General features: G+C 44.5%; 1 protein-coding gene across 2 annotated transcripts in view; it reads right to left on the reverse strand.

Moving 5' to 3' along the window:
- The window catches only part of AFF1 (ALF transcription elongation factor 1), a 68411-nt gene that overhangs the window by 42895 nt on the left and 9910 nt on the right, over positions 1–15606 (reverse strand). For both annotated transcript variants that reach the window (XM_069012892.1, XM_069012891.1), the window contains exons 2-3: positions 2426–2546; positions 920–1918 (exon numbers count right to left, since the gene is read on the reverse strand). In XM_069012892.1, coding sequence (XP_068868993.1) covers positions 920–1918; positions 2426–2546 — 1120 coding nt within the window. The remainder of the gene's footprint in view (positions 1–919; positions 1919–2425; positions 2547–15606) is intronic.

Genomic DNA, 15606 nt, shown 5'->3' on the forward strand with positions numbered 1-15606 from the left:
AAAATACAATTTGAAACAATCTCCATAGCTCACCTCACCCAGCTGCCTTAGGTCAGCATCATGGGATGCTACATCCCATAGGGCATAGCAAAAACCTCAGTGCTGAAGGATGAGCACAGTAAATCTCAAAAAATGTAGCAAGGGACCAAGTGCCTTTGAGCTCACAGGAGGCCAAGCCACGAGGCAGGCAGAGTCAGTGTGCTGCTCCCTTGGCACCGCTGAAACTGGGCTTCAAAGGGCACAGGAAAAGGAGCTGCATTTGCTGAACAGCACATCTACAATGCTGCTCCTCATCTCCCACTGCTTTACCAGTCAGGGCTTCTGCCTGCATCCCACATGACAAATCAGAGGTGGCCTTAGGTCAGCAAAAACTGATGAAGTACAACAAGGAAATTTGCAGTATCAAGTCATACTTTCCTGTGGATCTACAGTGAGATTTTACAAACTTACAGAGGAGAATCCTGTGGTGTTCACAGTCCCTTATCACAAAGCCCAGGTGACCACAGAATTCACTGCATTGCTGGCTGTCCCAATATTCAGTGAGGATTTGGGGCCTCCACCCACCACCACTCAAAGTACTGACAGTCTGCATCAACACTTTATCTTCTCCTCATATCATTTCCCCCTTCTTTTCAACAAGCCTTTGAGGAAAACAAAAATTATGGGCACAGAGGCAGGGCTCAAACCATAAAACCTGCTGCAGCCTCACTGAGAAAACAATAGAAAAATCACAGGAAGTATCACATTTTCACCATTCAAACAGGTATCTCACACTCAGGTGAACCTCAAAATGCACCTTCCAAACAGGGTAACACACACACAGTCATCATTGCATCTGGCAGTCACTGCTGTTTGCTGACCTCCTCCTCCACAGCCAAACTTGCCCTGCTCCAACAGAGACCCCAAAAATTGCACTCACCTCTATGGGTTCAGAAGGAATTTCCAATTTGGATAGTTCAGCTTTGGCTTTTGCCTTCAAATCTGAGAGATCTTCATCGGTCTCTTCCTTGGGCTCAGAAGAGGTTTCCAACTTGGATAGTTCAGCTTTAACTTTTGCCTTCAAATCTGAGACATCTTCTTTGGGTCCTTCATGGTATTCTTCCAGGAGAGGTTTGAGCTCCAGGGATTCAAATGGTGCCTGATCTTGGCCATCCATGGGTCTGACATAGGCAGTTGGTTTCTGCTGCATTGCACTGGCTTTTGATGCCAAAGAAGGGGGAAAAGTCTGAGAGGAAGGCTGAGTGGTGCTGGTCAAGGTAACAACTGGGCTCTCCCGACTTTCCTTCTCCTGTGATCCTGTCACTAAGTCCTGTAATGATTTGGTTTGACTGTAGGTTGACCCATAACTTTTGCTGCTGTTCTGTGACCTGGAATTGATATGCTGGCTGGAATGTAGAGGTGACAGGGGTGCCACTGGAGAAGACAACAAACATGGCAGGAAGGGGGAAAGCGCCAGAGGGGAGGCCTGCAGGCCATGAGCACGACCTTCCCCACTCCCAGGCTTGTCATTGTGGCTGTGGGGAAAACCTGCCTGATTGTCCCGGCCACCACGGCCGTGCTCCTGACTGTGGCTCCGAGCGCTGGGTAAGCTGCGGCTCTTGCTGTGCAAAGCTGAAGGTGGTTCTGTTCCTGACTGTGCCTTTTGGTAGTGACTGGAGTGGCTTGGAGGACGAGGGGCTACAACCATGGGTCCCACAGGCGGACGGCGGGTCGGGTGCTGGAATGAAGATGGCAGTGTACGGATGGCCTTCTCAGGGAAGTATGGGTGATCAGGCTGTCCAGGGGGAAACAGAGGGGCAACACTCTTTGGAATCCCTATAAGGTTCTGACAGGATTTGTTGCTCATGAACTCCTTGACCTCCTCATAATTGCCCAGCATGTTCTGAATTCGGCTTGACAACTCATCTTCTTTATTAGTCTGCAACAGAAGAACAAAGAGGTGGATATTTCAAAAGCTCCCCAAGAGATCCAGCTCAGGAAGAGACATTCTTCAGGATTTTAACTTAATCACCACACATCACCATGAGTGGCAAGCTCATCTTGATCCTGCAATTCTCTCCAAAGCAGACAGGACTGCTTGAGCCACTATCAGTTATTCCAACCTGAGCTTGGTGCACCTGCAGCCTCCAGGAGCACGAAAATCAGATCCATTCGTTATATAGCTGCAGGCAGACAGGCAGCCAAGCTGCTCCTGAGCACTCTCCCTCTAACTACAGGAGGACAGTCTAAAGTCCATACTGCTCCTGCACAACCAACAGAGATTCAAGCACATACTATGAGGAAATAAAATTAAGCAGATGGGAAGATGTTGTGTTTGTATTTATCATGCTCAAGTCTGCTACACCCTATGTAGAGCCACAGCTCTCCTCTTCCAGCCCCAACCCTCCTTCCTCCTCTCTTCCCCCACCACAGCCTATACCATTACCTTGTAGGGTTCTGCAAAGAGGGGAGTCTTCTCAGAGAACTGTTTTTTGTCTTCCAGTGCCTCCTGACTCCGTCTCTCTTTTTCTCGAATTCGCAGCAAGTTTCTGTCCTCATTGCACAAGCTTTAGGAAAGAGAGAAATGAAGGACGATTAACATTGTACACCAGTGTTATCAGCAAATATCTACTTTGTACAGAAATCCTGGTTTTCATACAATGGTATACATCCAGAATGAAAGTCATTTTGAAATCCACGGGATGGTTACAGCTAACAAATAAATTACATCAAGAATTTGCTGTACAACACAGTAATGTGACACACAAGGCAGGTACGTGCATCTTTCTCAGTGATTTCTACTCCTGATACCATCCTTCAAGAAGAGTGGGAAAGAAAAAACTACCCATCCATTTCATTGTGAAACAAACTGAGAAGCAGTCAGTGGGGGTGATAAGCACACCAGCTGGCAAATCCATTTGCAACAATAAAGTGTGAAAAACTACTATTCTTGTTCTCCTCCAGACTTCCACCCCAACTCTTCACCCAGGAGTAAAAGAGAATCCATCATTTTGAAGGTGTTGCCACTTTCAAACAATGAACTTTGCCTACTTGGCAAAAAACAAGGCAATGCTACTTGGCAGTAAACAGGCTTGAAAGCTGTTCACAAGGAAACCCGTGTAGTTGCATTTAAGGCAATCCTGCAAATGTATTTAGAAAGGTCTCAGAAACCCAGAAAACACCAGGTCAAATGCCCCTGTTCCTCCTCTGCATATCTGCATGCACTCAATTCCACCAGCCCCACACCAAAGCACCAATAAACCTGTGTCACATGCACAGCAGAAAGACTTCATGGAAAACCAGATACTTTAAACTACACCTTGCCTTTGAAATACTACTGCAAAACAAAGGAATCTCTTCCTCTAATCTTTATAGACATTGGGGAAGAAAAAGCATGCAGGCATCTCTCTCCTGTCCTAATTCTACTCTACTTCACAGTCTACTATATACATACAATTCCTATATTCTTCTTCAAACACGCAAATTCTCAAGTGTCCCACTTGGCAAAAGAAGAGCCTTGTCTTCCCCACCAGTGACATCTTCCCAAATGCTACACCAATAATCTGCTGCTGAAAGTTTAATCATCCCTAGAGGAGAGGCAGAGGACTGGCTTTGCTGTAGCAGTTACCCAAGAGGTCTGACTGCTGCAGAGGGGCTTTCCTGACTCAATGGGAGCTCTGGAAAACGATGCTGTCAGATGGCAAATTTCTATATATGGAACTGCAGTAAGGATATACTTGCACCACCAAGACAGAAAAACATATTCAGGGGTTAGACTGTGCACATTTAGCATAGTTTCCAACTTTGCTAGTGCCGAACTGTTTCCAAATATAGCAAAACAGAAGTGTCCAGTAATATCTATGTACCCTACTTCTGCAAACAATTTTAAATGTTCATAAAAGAAAAAAAGAAGGAAACAGGAATCACAGACCACTGCTTCAGCAAATACATACAATCCTTCTGTAATAAACTGTGTAATAGAACCATTTCCCCTGTGCAGCTGATGTCATTTTGCATGCCAGCAATTTCCTATCTATAAGCAGTTAGTTGGGCAGTTGCCCTGTGTGTGCACCAGGAAAGCTTTGTGCAGTCAGGTGTGGGAGACACCAACTGCAAAAAGCAAAAACTTAGGAAAAATTATAAGGCAAGCTAGAAGTAATCTTAGCTATATCTACTATCTGAAATTGTATGCTTGCAAATGATTTTTTTAAGTGAATGTGTTTCACAAAAAGGCAGGCCACATATTATGACCCTGAAAATTGCTTTTTACTAAAACATTGTGCTACATCCATGTGAATTACGGATGTCCTTCTATTTCTAGGCTGGCAAGCACCCAAATTCAGAGCAATCAAGTTGTTTTGCTCAGAGGTTCTAATCACGTTCAAACAAAAGGAAAACCCTTAACCACTTGAGTCTCTCACAACAATAATATTTATGATGAGAAGTAGCTATGTTTCCTATATGTACCCTGACACTGAATGCAAAACAACTTACGTGCTGCTTGCTGCAAAGACAGCAGCTGTAATACCCCTAAAGGCCTTTTCTTTCCCTGAACCTTCCTTGACCCCAAGCTCTCTTCCCAGCAATAAATTCTTTAGAAAGAGTGTGGAAGGGGGGCAGACGGGATGGGCAGGGACACCGCCTATTTGCCGTAGTGCCAGTTCCTGAAGGTTTAAGAAGAAACAAAGGTGCCTGCTTGGGAACATCCCAGCGGACACGGGTGCTCGCACACGTACGGGAGTACCGGGCAATGCTCAGCGAGGTCAGTCTTCATATCCTCACGGGGTACAGTGGCCCAGTCTGCTGGCCATGCACAGCTGACTGCCCCTGCAGCCAGACCAGGGGTCATTCCCCTCTCCTTTGCTGCTCAGGATTGCCATCCACCCTCTGCCTCCCTGTCTGAATTGGGTCAATGTAATTTTCATTCCGAGTTTTCCTCCAACTTCATTGAACACAAGAAGCTACAGTTTCAAAAGCAGAGGATAAGGGGAAAAACCACTGAGTAGCTACTTATTTAATCATGCAGTTGAGAGCAGCAGCCCTCCCTTCTCCAAGTTACAGAAAAGACCTCAAACTACCTGAAGGCAAGAGCTAAAACTCCTTCCAATTCTATTTTATCATATAGGTATAATGAAAACCTTTTGAAAACCTGGGCTATGCTGTAACTCAGACAGCAGCTACCCCAAGGTCAAGTGCCAGGAAGCCAGGCAGAAAGCCTCTGAGAACCACGGTCAGCTCAGGCCCTGCGTGGCCTCGTGCCAAGAGGAGAGGAGGTCTCCATGGTCTGCCAGGCGCCAGCAAGGAAACCCATGCGGAGACGCCGTCTGCCGGGCTCCAGCAAGGCGTCCCTCACGCACGCGTAGCCCCAACCCTGCTTCTGCCAAAGCTGCAGGTAGATCCCCTGTTCTTCAGGAACCTCGTCAGACTCACAGCTTTGATACTCAGATTTTCCTAGAATGAGAACTCAAGCAAAACCTCAAAACCACCCCCAAGCTCTTCCTTACTGGTTTGCGGAAAAGCTTGGGGAAACCGGACCTTGAGGCTTGGCACCAACACACCAAGCACATGGGAGCCTGGGATTTGGGGGATACATGTACATATCACCCCCACCCCCCAAAAAAAACCAAAATTGTGCTTTGCTACAGACTGAAACAGTAGAATCCTGCTAGGCTCAAAGCAGCCCAAGGTGAAGGCACTGCACTGGCTCCCATAAAAAGGGATTTGGTTCAGGAAGTTCAGCAAAGCGCACACCCTGACCCGCAACATCATCCAGACTTAGGTCTGTAACACAAGCCACCAAATACCGACGTGCTCTGAAGCTGCTCTCAGTGACATGCCAATCCTTACTACAGAGTTTCAAATGCTGATATGTGACAATCCAGACCATGACAACATTTTCAAAAAACAGACTGCTGCAGGAAGAAATTCTGCCTCTTCTGTCCCATGTGTTCTTCAAATGAAAATGAAATGAAAATAAAAATGTGCTTTATTTGTAATAAGATCTAGTGCTGGCTCCCAAAAGGAATTACCAAGGAGCAGGGAAAAGGGGTAGAGAAAGCCTAAAAAGCAAACACACAAAAAACACTCACTTCCCTCTCAACATGCAGAACCTCTTCCTCTGAAACGCTTGGGACACAACATTTCATTTTGGTACAACTGCAGGAAAACACAAATTGATTGAAGCTGTTTTGGCATTAAAATTGATTCTTTTTTTCACATAAGAAACTGCTGATCATGATTGAGAGACATTTTTGTTTAAGGCAAGACACATCATCTCCAATAACAACTAAACAGATATCACAAGGATGCATCACCACAGCCTTGCTGCAGCATCCCAGCTCTGTTTCTATGAAAGTCTCCACAGAAGAATTGCCACCAATTTATAGAGCCAAGATCACATCTGCAAAGATTAAAAATGCAATTTCATTCATCAGGCCATGAGCTTGAAAAGAAACGTGGATAAAGGCATGGCACAGAAAGATCCTGAGCATCGCAGATGTGCTCAGCTCTCACACTGGTATCACCTATGCTGCCTGACAGTGACTGCAACACAAGCAGATGAAAGGACAACACTACAGTTAATACCAAACAGCATGAAAAAATCCTTGGCCCAACCTTTGCTTCCTTTCCTTTATGGAAACATTGACAAGTTGCTACTTGCTGAATTTTTTTAAGTTCTGTTTCACATCAAACACTATTTCTCAGAAAACACACAGTTTGAACATACACAAATGGTAAGAGAAAAACATATGGCAGAAGTACAACAGATGGTACAGTTAGTCAATAATTTTCTGCATCAGCATCATCAATCAGCTTTGGTACGTGCTTCCCAAAACCACATATCTTCACACTGAAGTAATATGAATTGGGATTTGCTTTTCAAGATTTTGCTTCCTCTAGTTCCTTCAACTCATCAAGTCTATCCAGCCCTGTTTACTGACTGTATGACAGGGACATCAGACCCACAGAGCAAGAGATCAAGGCCTCACAGCCTACCTGTTTATCTGCAATGACTGTAAGAAACCTCCTGTCAAATATTTTTGAACAAAAACAATGTTCCAAGAAAATGCAGCACTGATGCAACCTTTCCTTCAAAGCATACGGAAAAATGATGTTGAATACACCTCTTTTTATGTTTTAAATACAGAGCCCTCTAGGTTACACAAAAAAATTGAAGCAGAGAAGGCTGGGATGTTGTAACAGGCAGAAGGGAACTGCCACTTTGCTTAAGTAGAAGCTAAGTTAGCTTTTGCCAGGAAAAAAAAAAGCAGTTCTACTTTTGTAACATTAATCATCATCTCACTCAGCCTCTCCTGTGGTAATCTTTGGGTTCAAATTCTTACTTATTTGTTTCCTCCCACTGTTGCCAAGTTTAAAGTTATATTCATTACTCAGCCATTAAAAGGTTTTTGCTTCCTTTCAGCATCAATAGGCCTTTGATCATCAAGCAGTTCCCAGGAGTAAGCCTGATCTTTTCCTGAGAAGAACTGAGTCCCTGCAGTGCCCAGCAACTTTAGCAGAAACTGGCAACTCTCAGATGTTCTTCAAACATGACAGATCCTTCATAGAACTGAGCCTAAACCCCAGTGCAAATGGCTGTGAACTTAAAAACACACCCCAAGATTTCTCAGCCTGTGGTCCATGAAGTCTCAAAAGAGGAAAAAGATTTGTCAAAAGATGCAAATAACTGACAGTAACAACCTCTTGTGCCTACTCAAAAAAGGCAAACAAGTGAAAAGTTTATGACTCGAACTTTCCCTCACACCCTGAAATGTTTAAAATCTAACTATTATTCAGTCATAAATTGCCACGTACAACAGCAACTTAGGAAATCTGGAAAAACGTGACAATTATAGAGCATGTAACTATGGTGCCATAGCTGAACAAACCAAGAGGCAGCCTCTCCACTTGAGATGCTGTAGAAATGAAGTCTCTCAAGTAACCCAGGCTTACAGCCTCTCCCCATGTAGGTGACGTTAATAGAACAGTCAGAAAAGGTGTTAATTATAAGTTAGACGGGGAACACGAAAGCTGTCATTCTCCATCTAAATGCAAATATACTACGAGAGCTTTTAAGAAGGTGTGATTGTGTGAACTGTAATTACAAGGAAAGCAGACAAGGAGTTGATGAATTCAAGGCCTTGTTTGTTCTGGATGTGGCAGGCAAAGCAGGAAATGTGAAAAATTTAAATCACCGGGTATGTGCAATGAAAAATCCTGACCACTTCGCCTCTGCAAGGCGTTCCGTACACGGCAGTCACAGGCACACATCCCAGGATTTCCCCGAGCCACGTGAGTGTTCTGACTGCCATTGAGCCCTGAAGGCATGCGTGTCTTTTTGGGTAGGTGACTGAAGATCTGCAGATCAAGTGCTATTTCAGTGACAGCGTATGCACAGAAGGGCGGCTGGCGCCTTGGCTGCAGCCGATGGAGAAGCTCTAGAAGTGCAGCTTAGGATGGGACCCAAGTCCAGGAGCTCCCCAGGTTTTGAGAGCCTTCTCCTAGCTGCACACCTTGATTGTGGTGACCCAGCCGAGACAAGGCTGAGCTTCCACGTGAGCAGCTTTTGCAGCCAAGAGAAGCCCATCCATGTCTGTTCTCACTTCATCAGCAAGGATCAAAAAGTTAGCTTTGTCAGGATACAGATAAGACAGTTGCCCAAATGGGTTTACTTTGCAGAGGTGACAGTGAAAAATAAGTTATTCTAAACTTCACTCTCTGTATCAAAATGGGAGGCTTCAGTTTGCCACTAACTCATCTACACTGCTCTGTTGCACAGCTGAGCAAACATTTTCACATAGCCCCAAGTGCCTCCTCCCACAGAGAGCTCTCAGACCCAGGGCCAATCTGGTCAGGCTCAGCTGGTACACCCAGATCCCTCTGACAGCGTGCTACATCCTGGCTTTGTCTGAGAATCCGCTTCTATGGAGAAGCGGCATTCCCTGCTGAGCAGATCCTGCTCCAACAGAGAGGGGACTCTGAGTCACCAGCGATTGTCTCAGAAGTGACCTTTTCCCATTTTTATGGATTTAAAAGTCAGCTGCAGTCACGAAGTCTCACACTCTCCACAAAATGCGAGCTGGCATTATTCCCGACTTGCCACAGGGCAAGCACAGGGATGCTGGCACAGCAGGGTCACCAGCCCTGTGCCCCAGCCGCTGTTGCAGCGACTGTTCGAGTGGCACCTTCCCTGCCTCTGCAGGGAAGCACCTGGAGCTTGCTGCAAGCTGGACTATTCCCCGTGATGAAAATGGAGGTAAAGCACTTGGCAACTGCTGTGAACTGAGCATGTAGACATGAACTCACACATGTCCACGTCAGAGCAGCACAGTGGCAATCTGGATTAAGTCAGTGTTCAGGCAGGAGGTGGGCAGCAAGAAAAATTAAAGCGAGTAGACCCATTAGAAACTCAGCTTGATATCTTCTGCTCTCCACCAGGATTAACAGGACCCGGAACAATTCTCACTACTTGGGAATGGACTGCCCTGCAGCATTACCCCCTCCCACAGCGTTTCTTCCTCTTGATTATCTACATGTCACTTACAATAAAAAATATCATGCATTTTTCTCGATTGTTTAAGTTAGCCTGAGACAAGTAAACAAATTTAACTCATTAGCTTACAAACCCCAGCTCAGGAAAATTACGTGACTGAAGTGAAATCAATGAAAGAGTGCCAAATCTCAAGTTTTGTTAAGCCTGGCCAGATCCTCCAGCACTCTGCACTTCACTGCCCGTCTTCAGCTGTTATCTCTAAGCCTAGTCTTTCTGGTAGGGCTCTTTAAATCAGCTGCATGAGCACAGGAGCAGGGTAACTACCACGGGGTGAGCAGCAAGCCTTTCAGAGCACGTACATGTGTGCACAACTGCCCAGCACGGGGAGAAAGTGTTCCCCAGCGGAAACACAGAGGCAGGACTGTGATATTTTATTAACTCACCCATCACTGGCAAAATATCATTGTCTCTAACACTGACAAGGCATACTTGAAATAGTCAGAAGTGGTTATCAGCTGCTGCCCGAGCAGTCTGAAGGCTTTCTTCAGTGAAATGGTGCATGAAATCTCCCACTGTACCCATCTGCCTCTGAATTCCTCATCTCAATGGCAGAAATCCAGCACCTGGCATGAACTGTTGTAGGTTTGCCTGGGAAAAAGCATGGGGCACAACCTACATTCTACCTTATATAAAACCTATCCTACCTGTTCATTTGCTTTTGCCTTGAAATTTCTCTTTTTGCTGTTCTTGTTGTTCAGTAAAATCAATAGGTTTAAAGGCAGCAAGAGAACTGCATGTTTGCAGTAGAAATGTACAAAAAGCAGAATGTAAAAATGAAATCACTTTTCTATTTCTTTAAAATATGCTCCAAAACAATGCCCTTTACTGGCAAACCATGAGAGATTAGGCAAAAAGGCTGTTGCAAACTAGTACTATTTGAAAGAGAGCCAAATAATTAAGGGATCAAGAAAAAGCATTTTTACCTTTAATATTAATTTCCCAGACCTATTTTAATTCATTTTTTCACACAATTAAAACGTTTTGATTCACACACATATTTTCAGTTTACTGATTATAGGAAATTATAGGAAATTAAACCATGCTTCTTAGACCTACCAATGTCCAAACATTTTATTCCTGATGTAACACAGAAGTACTCAGTCAAGCAAAGCCCAATGGTCCCCTCCAACCCAGTTACAGTTTCCCCAGGATCCTCATAAAAGTCATAAGCCTTGGAAAGACTTCTCAGTTAAAAGGCCTTAAGATAAAAAGCAAGTTGCAGCAACATAAAAAAAGAAAAATAATAATCCAGGTGATATCAGCTGTTAAATTACAGAAAACTAATGTTTAATTTTCCATGTGAAATAATTTTGCAAGTTAAATCAAAGGTTCAAGGCTTACAATCTATTTTACTACCTTAGTTCTTTGAGAGGACACTGAAATGCTTACTGCATGTGCAGGAAATCAAATGCAGTACATTTTCTATTTTAGGACTACATTAAAATTATTCAAGTGGACATGCCTTTTGTTCATTGATTTTACAGAATTTCCTAAATGCCACTAAAAAAACCCCAACATTATTGTTCTCCACTACAGCAAAAAATAATTTCAACAAGATACACACTTAGTAGAAGAAAACCAGAAATGTTTAGTGAGCGGCTGCTTCATGGGTGTGCATTTTAAACGCCTTCTCACACACCTCTCCTCACATCCCTGCACATCTGGCCAAGTGAATTTATCACTGGCTTTCCCCAGGAGCCTGCTCTCAGTTGACCTTGTCCATGCTGTGCCAAGTAGTTCCTGTTCCATCAGTCACTCTGCCATGAGGTCCACAGGTGCCTCAACATACACATATTGCCACACTCTCACTTCACACACAGCTCAGCTTAGCTTAGTTCCCTTCAGCCATCCCCAAACCCCTGTTTTCTAAAGACCTGACTTCAGCCAGCTTGTTGTAAATGCTGTCAGACAGCTTGCAAGGGCTGGCAGTGAGACTGCTGCAGAGCCCAAGAGCCTTTCACCTCAGATTTCCTGCACAGTCCGAAGGGTCCTCCTTTCTTCCCTCTGCGACCATCCCAGCTGAGGGCCAGCACAGACTCCTGGAGCTGACAGCTCAATGCAGCTCAAAGCCCAGCGTGTAAAAGAATGTAACATCAGCCTGAGAAGTTGCTCCTTTCCCAACTGCAAACCTGAAGCTGTTCAAAGAATTAACTCCACATCAAATGCTATCAGTGGTTTAATTTGCTGTGAGGCATATCAAAAGCAAAACCTGCAAATATGAGCATTTGAAACTGTCTCAGAAATATGGATATGTGCAACTCTGCCTCCTGAAGTTTTAATCTCCTGAAACCTATTAAACACAAGAGCAACTTTATAACATTTCTTGTGAAACATTCTCAGTGTAAATCCTTCCCAAACAATTGAGTAAATCAAATCTAACATGCTATGAACAGGATAGTACTGTAACTAAATTGAGATTAAGAAAAATTTAAAAATATTAAAGAGATAAGTTCTTTCATACTTTCATAGGAATTAGCAGCAAACACATCATGCATGAAAGAAAGGTTTCCTATCCTTTTGAGTTTTTCACTTACATAACAGCATGTACCAAGTAACAGGTTGGACAAGTCTTATCTGCATAGCAAGGACTACGTAGAAGCATAACGAGATTAGCAATGTTTGTTGAAAAGATCTATTTATATGCTGAAAAGCCTATTTGAAAATCTTTCCTGCAGTCTCTGCCAGACTATAATTATTCCAGAAGTATTTCCTAATTTTTTTCATCTATACACAGAAGGACCTGCTAACTTTCCTATGGTTTGTATTTGTCTTTTAATTCTATTAAGAGGTGCACATGCTCTGTAGCCGAGTACCTCTCTGTGTTGGAGTTTCAAACTGCAATCGAATCATCAGCCTGAACAAAGCATCTCATTGTCATTCGAAAGAACTTGGCAAGTGTTCAATCTAAGCAAGAGCAATAATCCATGACAGGGTGCATTAGGCAGGTACTGATGCATGCCTAATGCACACTGCAAAGCATATACCCCTCCAAAATACACTCTGAAGTATCTTATCTTTCCTTTTTCCTGCTTTTTAAGAATATTTACATAAGCTGTTACTTTTAGCAACCAACTACAAAAAGGAATCCCTTTAAAGAATAATAATAAAACAGATACAAATACCTTTCCCCTTCAATTCTGTACACACTTATTCGACATATTTCTGATTTTCAAATTTAAAAACAAAACAAACAAAACAAAACACATTTTCACCACATCATCTGCACCTCTACTTGGAAAGCACCTATTTTCCCCTGGTATTGGAAGCAGGCTGAGAAACAGCCAAGTGCTCAGTTCCACCATCATTAGCCACACTTGCGTGCAGGCAGTGGGAACATCACCCTCTGGCTCGGACCAAAAGCAACAGCCAGCTCCAGTTCCCACGGGACAGCAGCATGGCTTGGCAGTGCCGAGGCCACTGCAAACACTGGAAATCTCTGACCTGCCTGGTGCAAGCCTGGTGCTGGGTCTGCATCTGTGCACCCCAGGGAGAGTCCAGCAGGCACCAGGCACGTCCCAGAAGTGCAAAGAAAGGTCTGAGCAACAAAGGGGCTTCTGCAGGCAGGTGAAGTCAGGCGGCCTTGCCTAAGGCAGCACCGGGAATCCAGGCACTAAATCATGAGAAAGGGAAGTGCTGGTGGGAACCAGTAAGGCTGCTTACCTTGCCTCCCTGAGCAGCATGTGCTCCTGGGGAACATGTTCCCTGCTAATCATGCCCTGTTCTGGAGAACACACAGCTGTACACCAAATCAACAGCCAGCTCAATACCAAGATAATAGTCGTCCACCTGCTGCTGTCTAACCTAGGTGAGATATCTGAAGGATGGACACAGTTTCTCTAAAGATTAATGTACCGTGAAAGGCTTGCAGCAATACTAAAAAGTGATAACGTCAATGTGCCTCTGAGCACATCTCCTTGTCTGCTTAAAAACTTGGGGTATTTTTTGTGAACCACATAACACAGCAAACCCCATTATTTTTACAGGGAGGCAGAGGAACAAAGCATTTTCTAGCTGAAATGGCAAACTACTACACACCAGGAGCTATCTGCCAATAATTGGGCAATGTGCTGATTAATACCTTTTTCTGGGTTGCCTAAGGACACTGCCTGCATGAGTATCTGGCCACTATTAATTAATCACTCTTTGTGCTTTTATCCTGGTAGAATTTACATGTTGCACACGCAGTGAATACCCTGAATGAGGCAATTTCTACCTCCAAAAGCACTTACTATTGTCAGTCTATTTGCCCTGCTTAGCCCGATGCTCAGATTGGCAATAAATCATCATTCTTAGCAGCTTAAGTGTTTAGTGTCTTTCATTCAATATCCTTTCCTCCTCCCTGTCCCCCCTAGAAGTACAGTAATCATGTGCTGAATAGTCATTTACAGCACTGCAATTAAGAGATTATTCCATTAGGCTTTGTATTTCTATCCAGTTTTATGTTTCCATTAAAAGCACTTTGTTAAACAATCGAGCAAACAACTTAATGCAACAGCAGGGGCCTCATGAGCTGATGCCTGTCAGGCAGAGCCCCGGTGAAGCAGCCCAGGATGGTCAGGCAGTGCTCATGGGTCCACGGGGAGACCCTCCTTTTAGGCAGGATCCCAAAACCAGAGAGAGGACGGGCAGCAGGACTGCAGATGGGCCAGCGTGGAGTAAGCAAGAGGGGGAGTGGCTGCCTGCCAAGAGGTTGGGTGAAACTGGGGAAGAGTCACTGGCCAGACACTCGTGAGTGGGTGCATTCCTCTGTAAACACAGCATCATTTCTTGTGCCTCTAAGAGCAGAGCAAAAAATGTCAAGGAAGTTCTACTTCCATAAAAACTGATCACCTCTTCAAGGAGCAAAACCTGGCAGCCAAAGGAAGGCACGTCTACCCAGAAAATGACAGTGGTGATTTCATGCCAAGATGGTGGCCAAGGCTGGAAATCCCACTGAAGTGCTGCAGAAATACACGTGAGGGGTTTCACCAGGCATATCCAGCATTCTGTCCACTCAGTGGTGACTCACAGCAACCTTCCAGGGCATACATCGCCTTCTCCGATAATGCCCTTCCAAGCCTCTGCCCTTATGAATATTTTCAGCGCAACAGCCAACAAGTTCCTGTCCTCAGCACCATGGTGGCAACAGACTTGGAAGGAGAATGAATCAGCACTGCCTCTCCCCGGGGTTCCTCATCCCTGCCCTCCCACGCACGTTCCCAACAATACTCACTCCCTGCCCTCAGGATGAGGCAGGAGATCTGCGCTTTGCTTACCAAGGGACAGAGCAGATGCCCTACAGTAACCACTGCACCAAGCTCCTGGAGAAGATTTTACATTCTTAAATGCAGGCTGCTGGACTCCTTGCCCCCTGACTGTCTGCCTAGAGCTACATCCAGTGCCAAGCACAGAAGGCCTCTTCAACAACCTGCATCCAAGCAGACAGCTTCCTGCATCATCACAGGGATGTGCTGACTCAGGATTGCTTCATCTCTCTATACTCTCTTGCTGGCCCCGAGATTCATTAATGAAACACCCACAAACAGAATGAATAACACCTCCAGCAGCAGCTAACACCTCACATAACCCAGGTACATCCAGCCAAGTCAACTGTAGAAAGCTAGGTATTTTCAAGAAAAGGCAAGTTGATCATAGTAATTTGGAACCGCAGGATTACATCCTCAGCACACACTTTCTAACACATTCTGTAACTTTCCCATCTTGCCCGTGGTTACTAAACATGGGCTGCAAAAGAGTAAAATTCTGCAAAGCAAGCTTGCCATAAGTATTTCTGGAAGCCAGTTGAAAAAAGAGAGTAAGGAAAGAGTCTCACTATGCATTTTTCTATCCCTCTTTAAACTTCCCTTTCATTAATCCTCAGTACAGCTCTTAGAATCCTTCCCAACTAGCAAATTGTGCCTTAACTCCCCATTTTTTCACTTAACAGCCCTGCTTCGAAATGTGGTCCTTGTAGTAATGCACACAACAGAGAAAGAACACAGGAAATTGTAAGGTTAATATCCCTTACAATCCCTTTTCTACATCTCTTTTTCTGTCATTCCTCAGTTTCAAGCTGTGAACCAGGAATCCATTTT

Source organism: Aphelocoma coerulescens, chromosome 4, assembly GCF_041296385.1.
Source record: "Aphelocoma coerulescens isolate FSJ_1873_10779 chromosome 4, UR_Acoe_1.0, whole genome shotgun sequence".
Classification (NCBI taxonomy): Eukaryota; Metazoa; Chordata; class Aves; order Passeriformes; family Corvidae; genus Aphelocoma; species Aphelocoma coerulescens.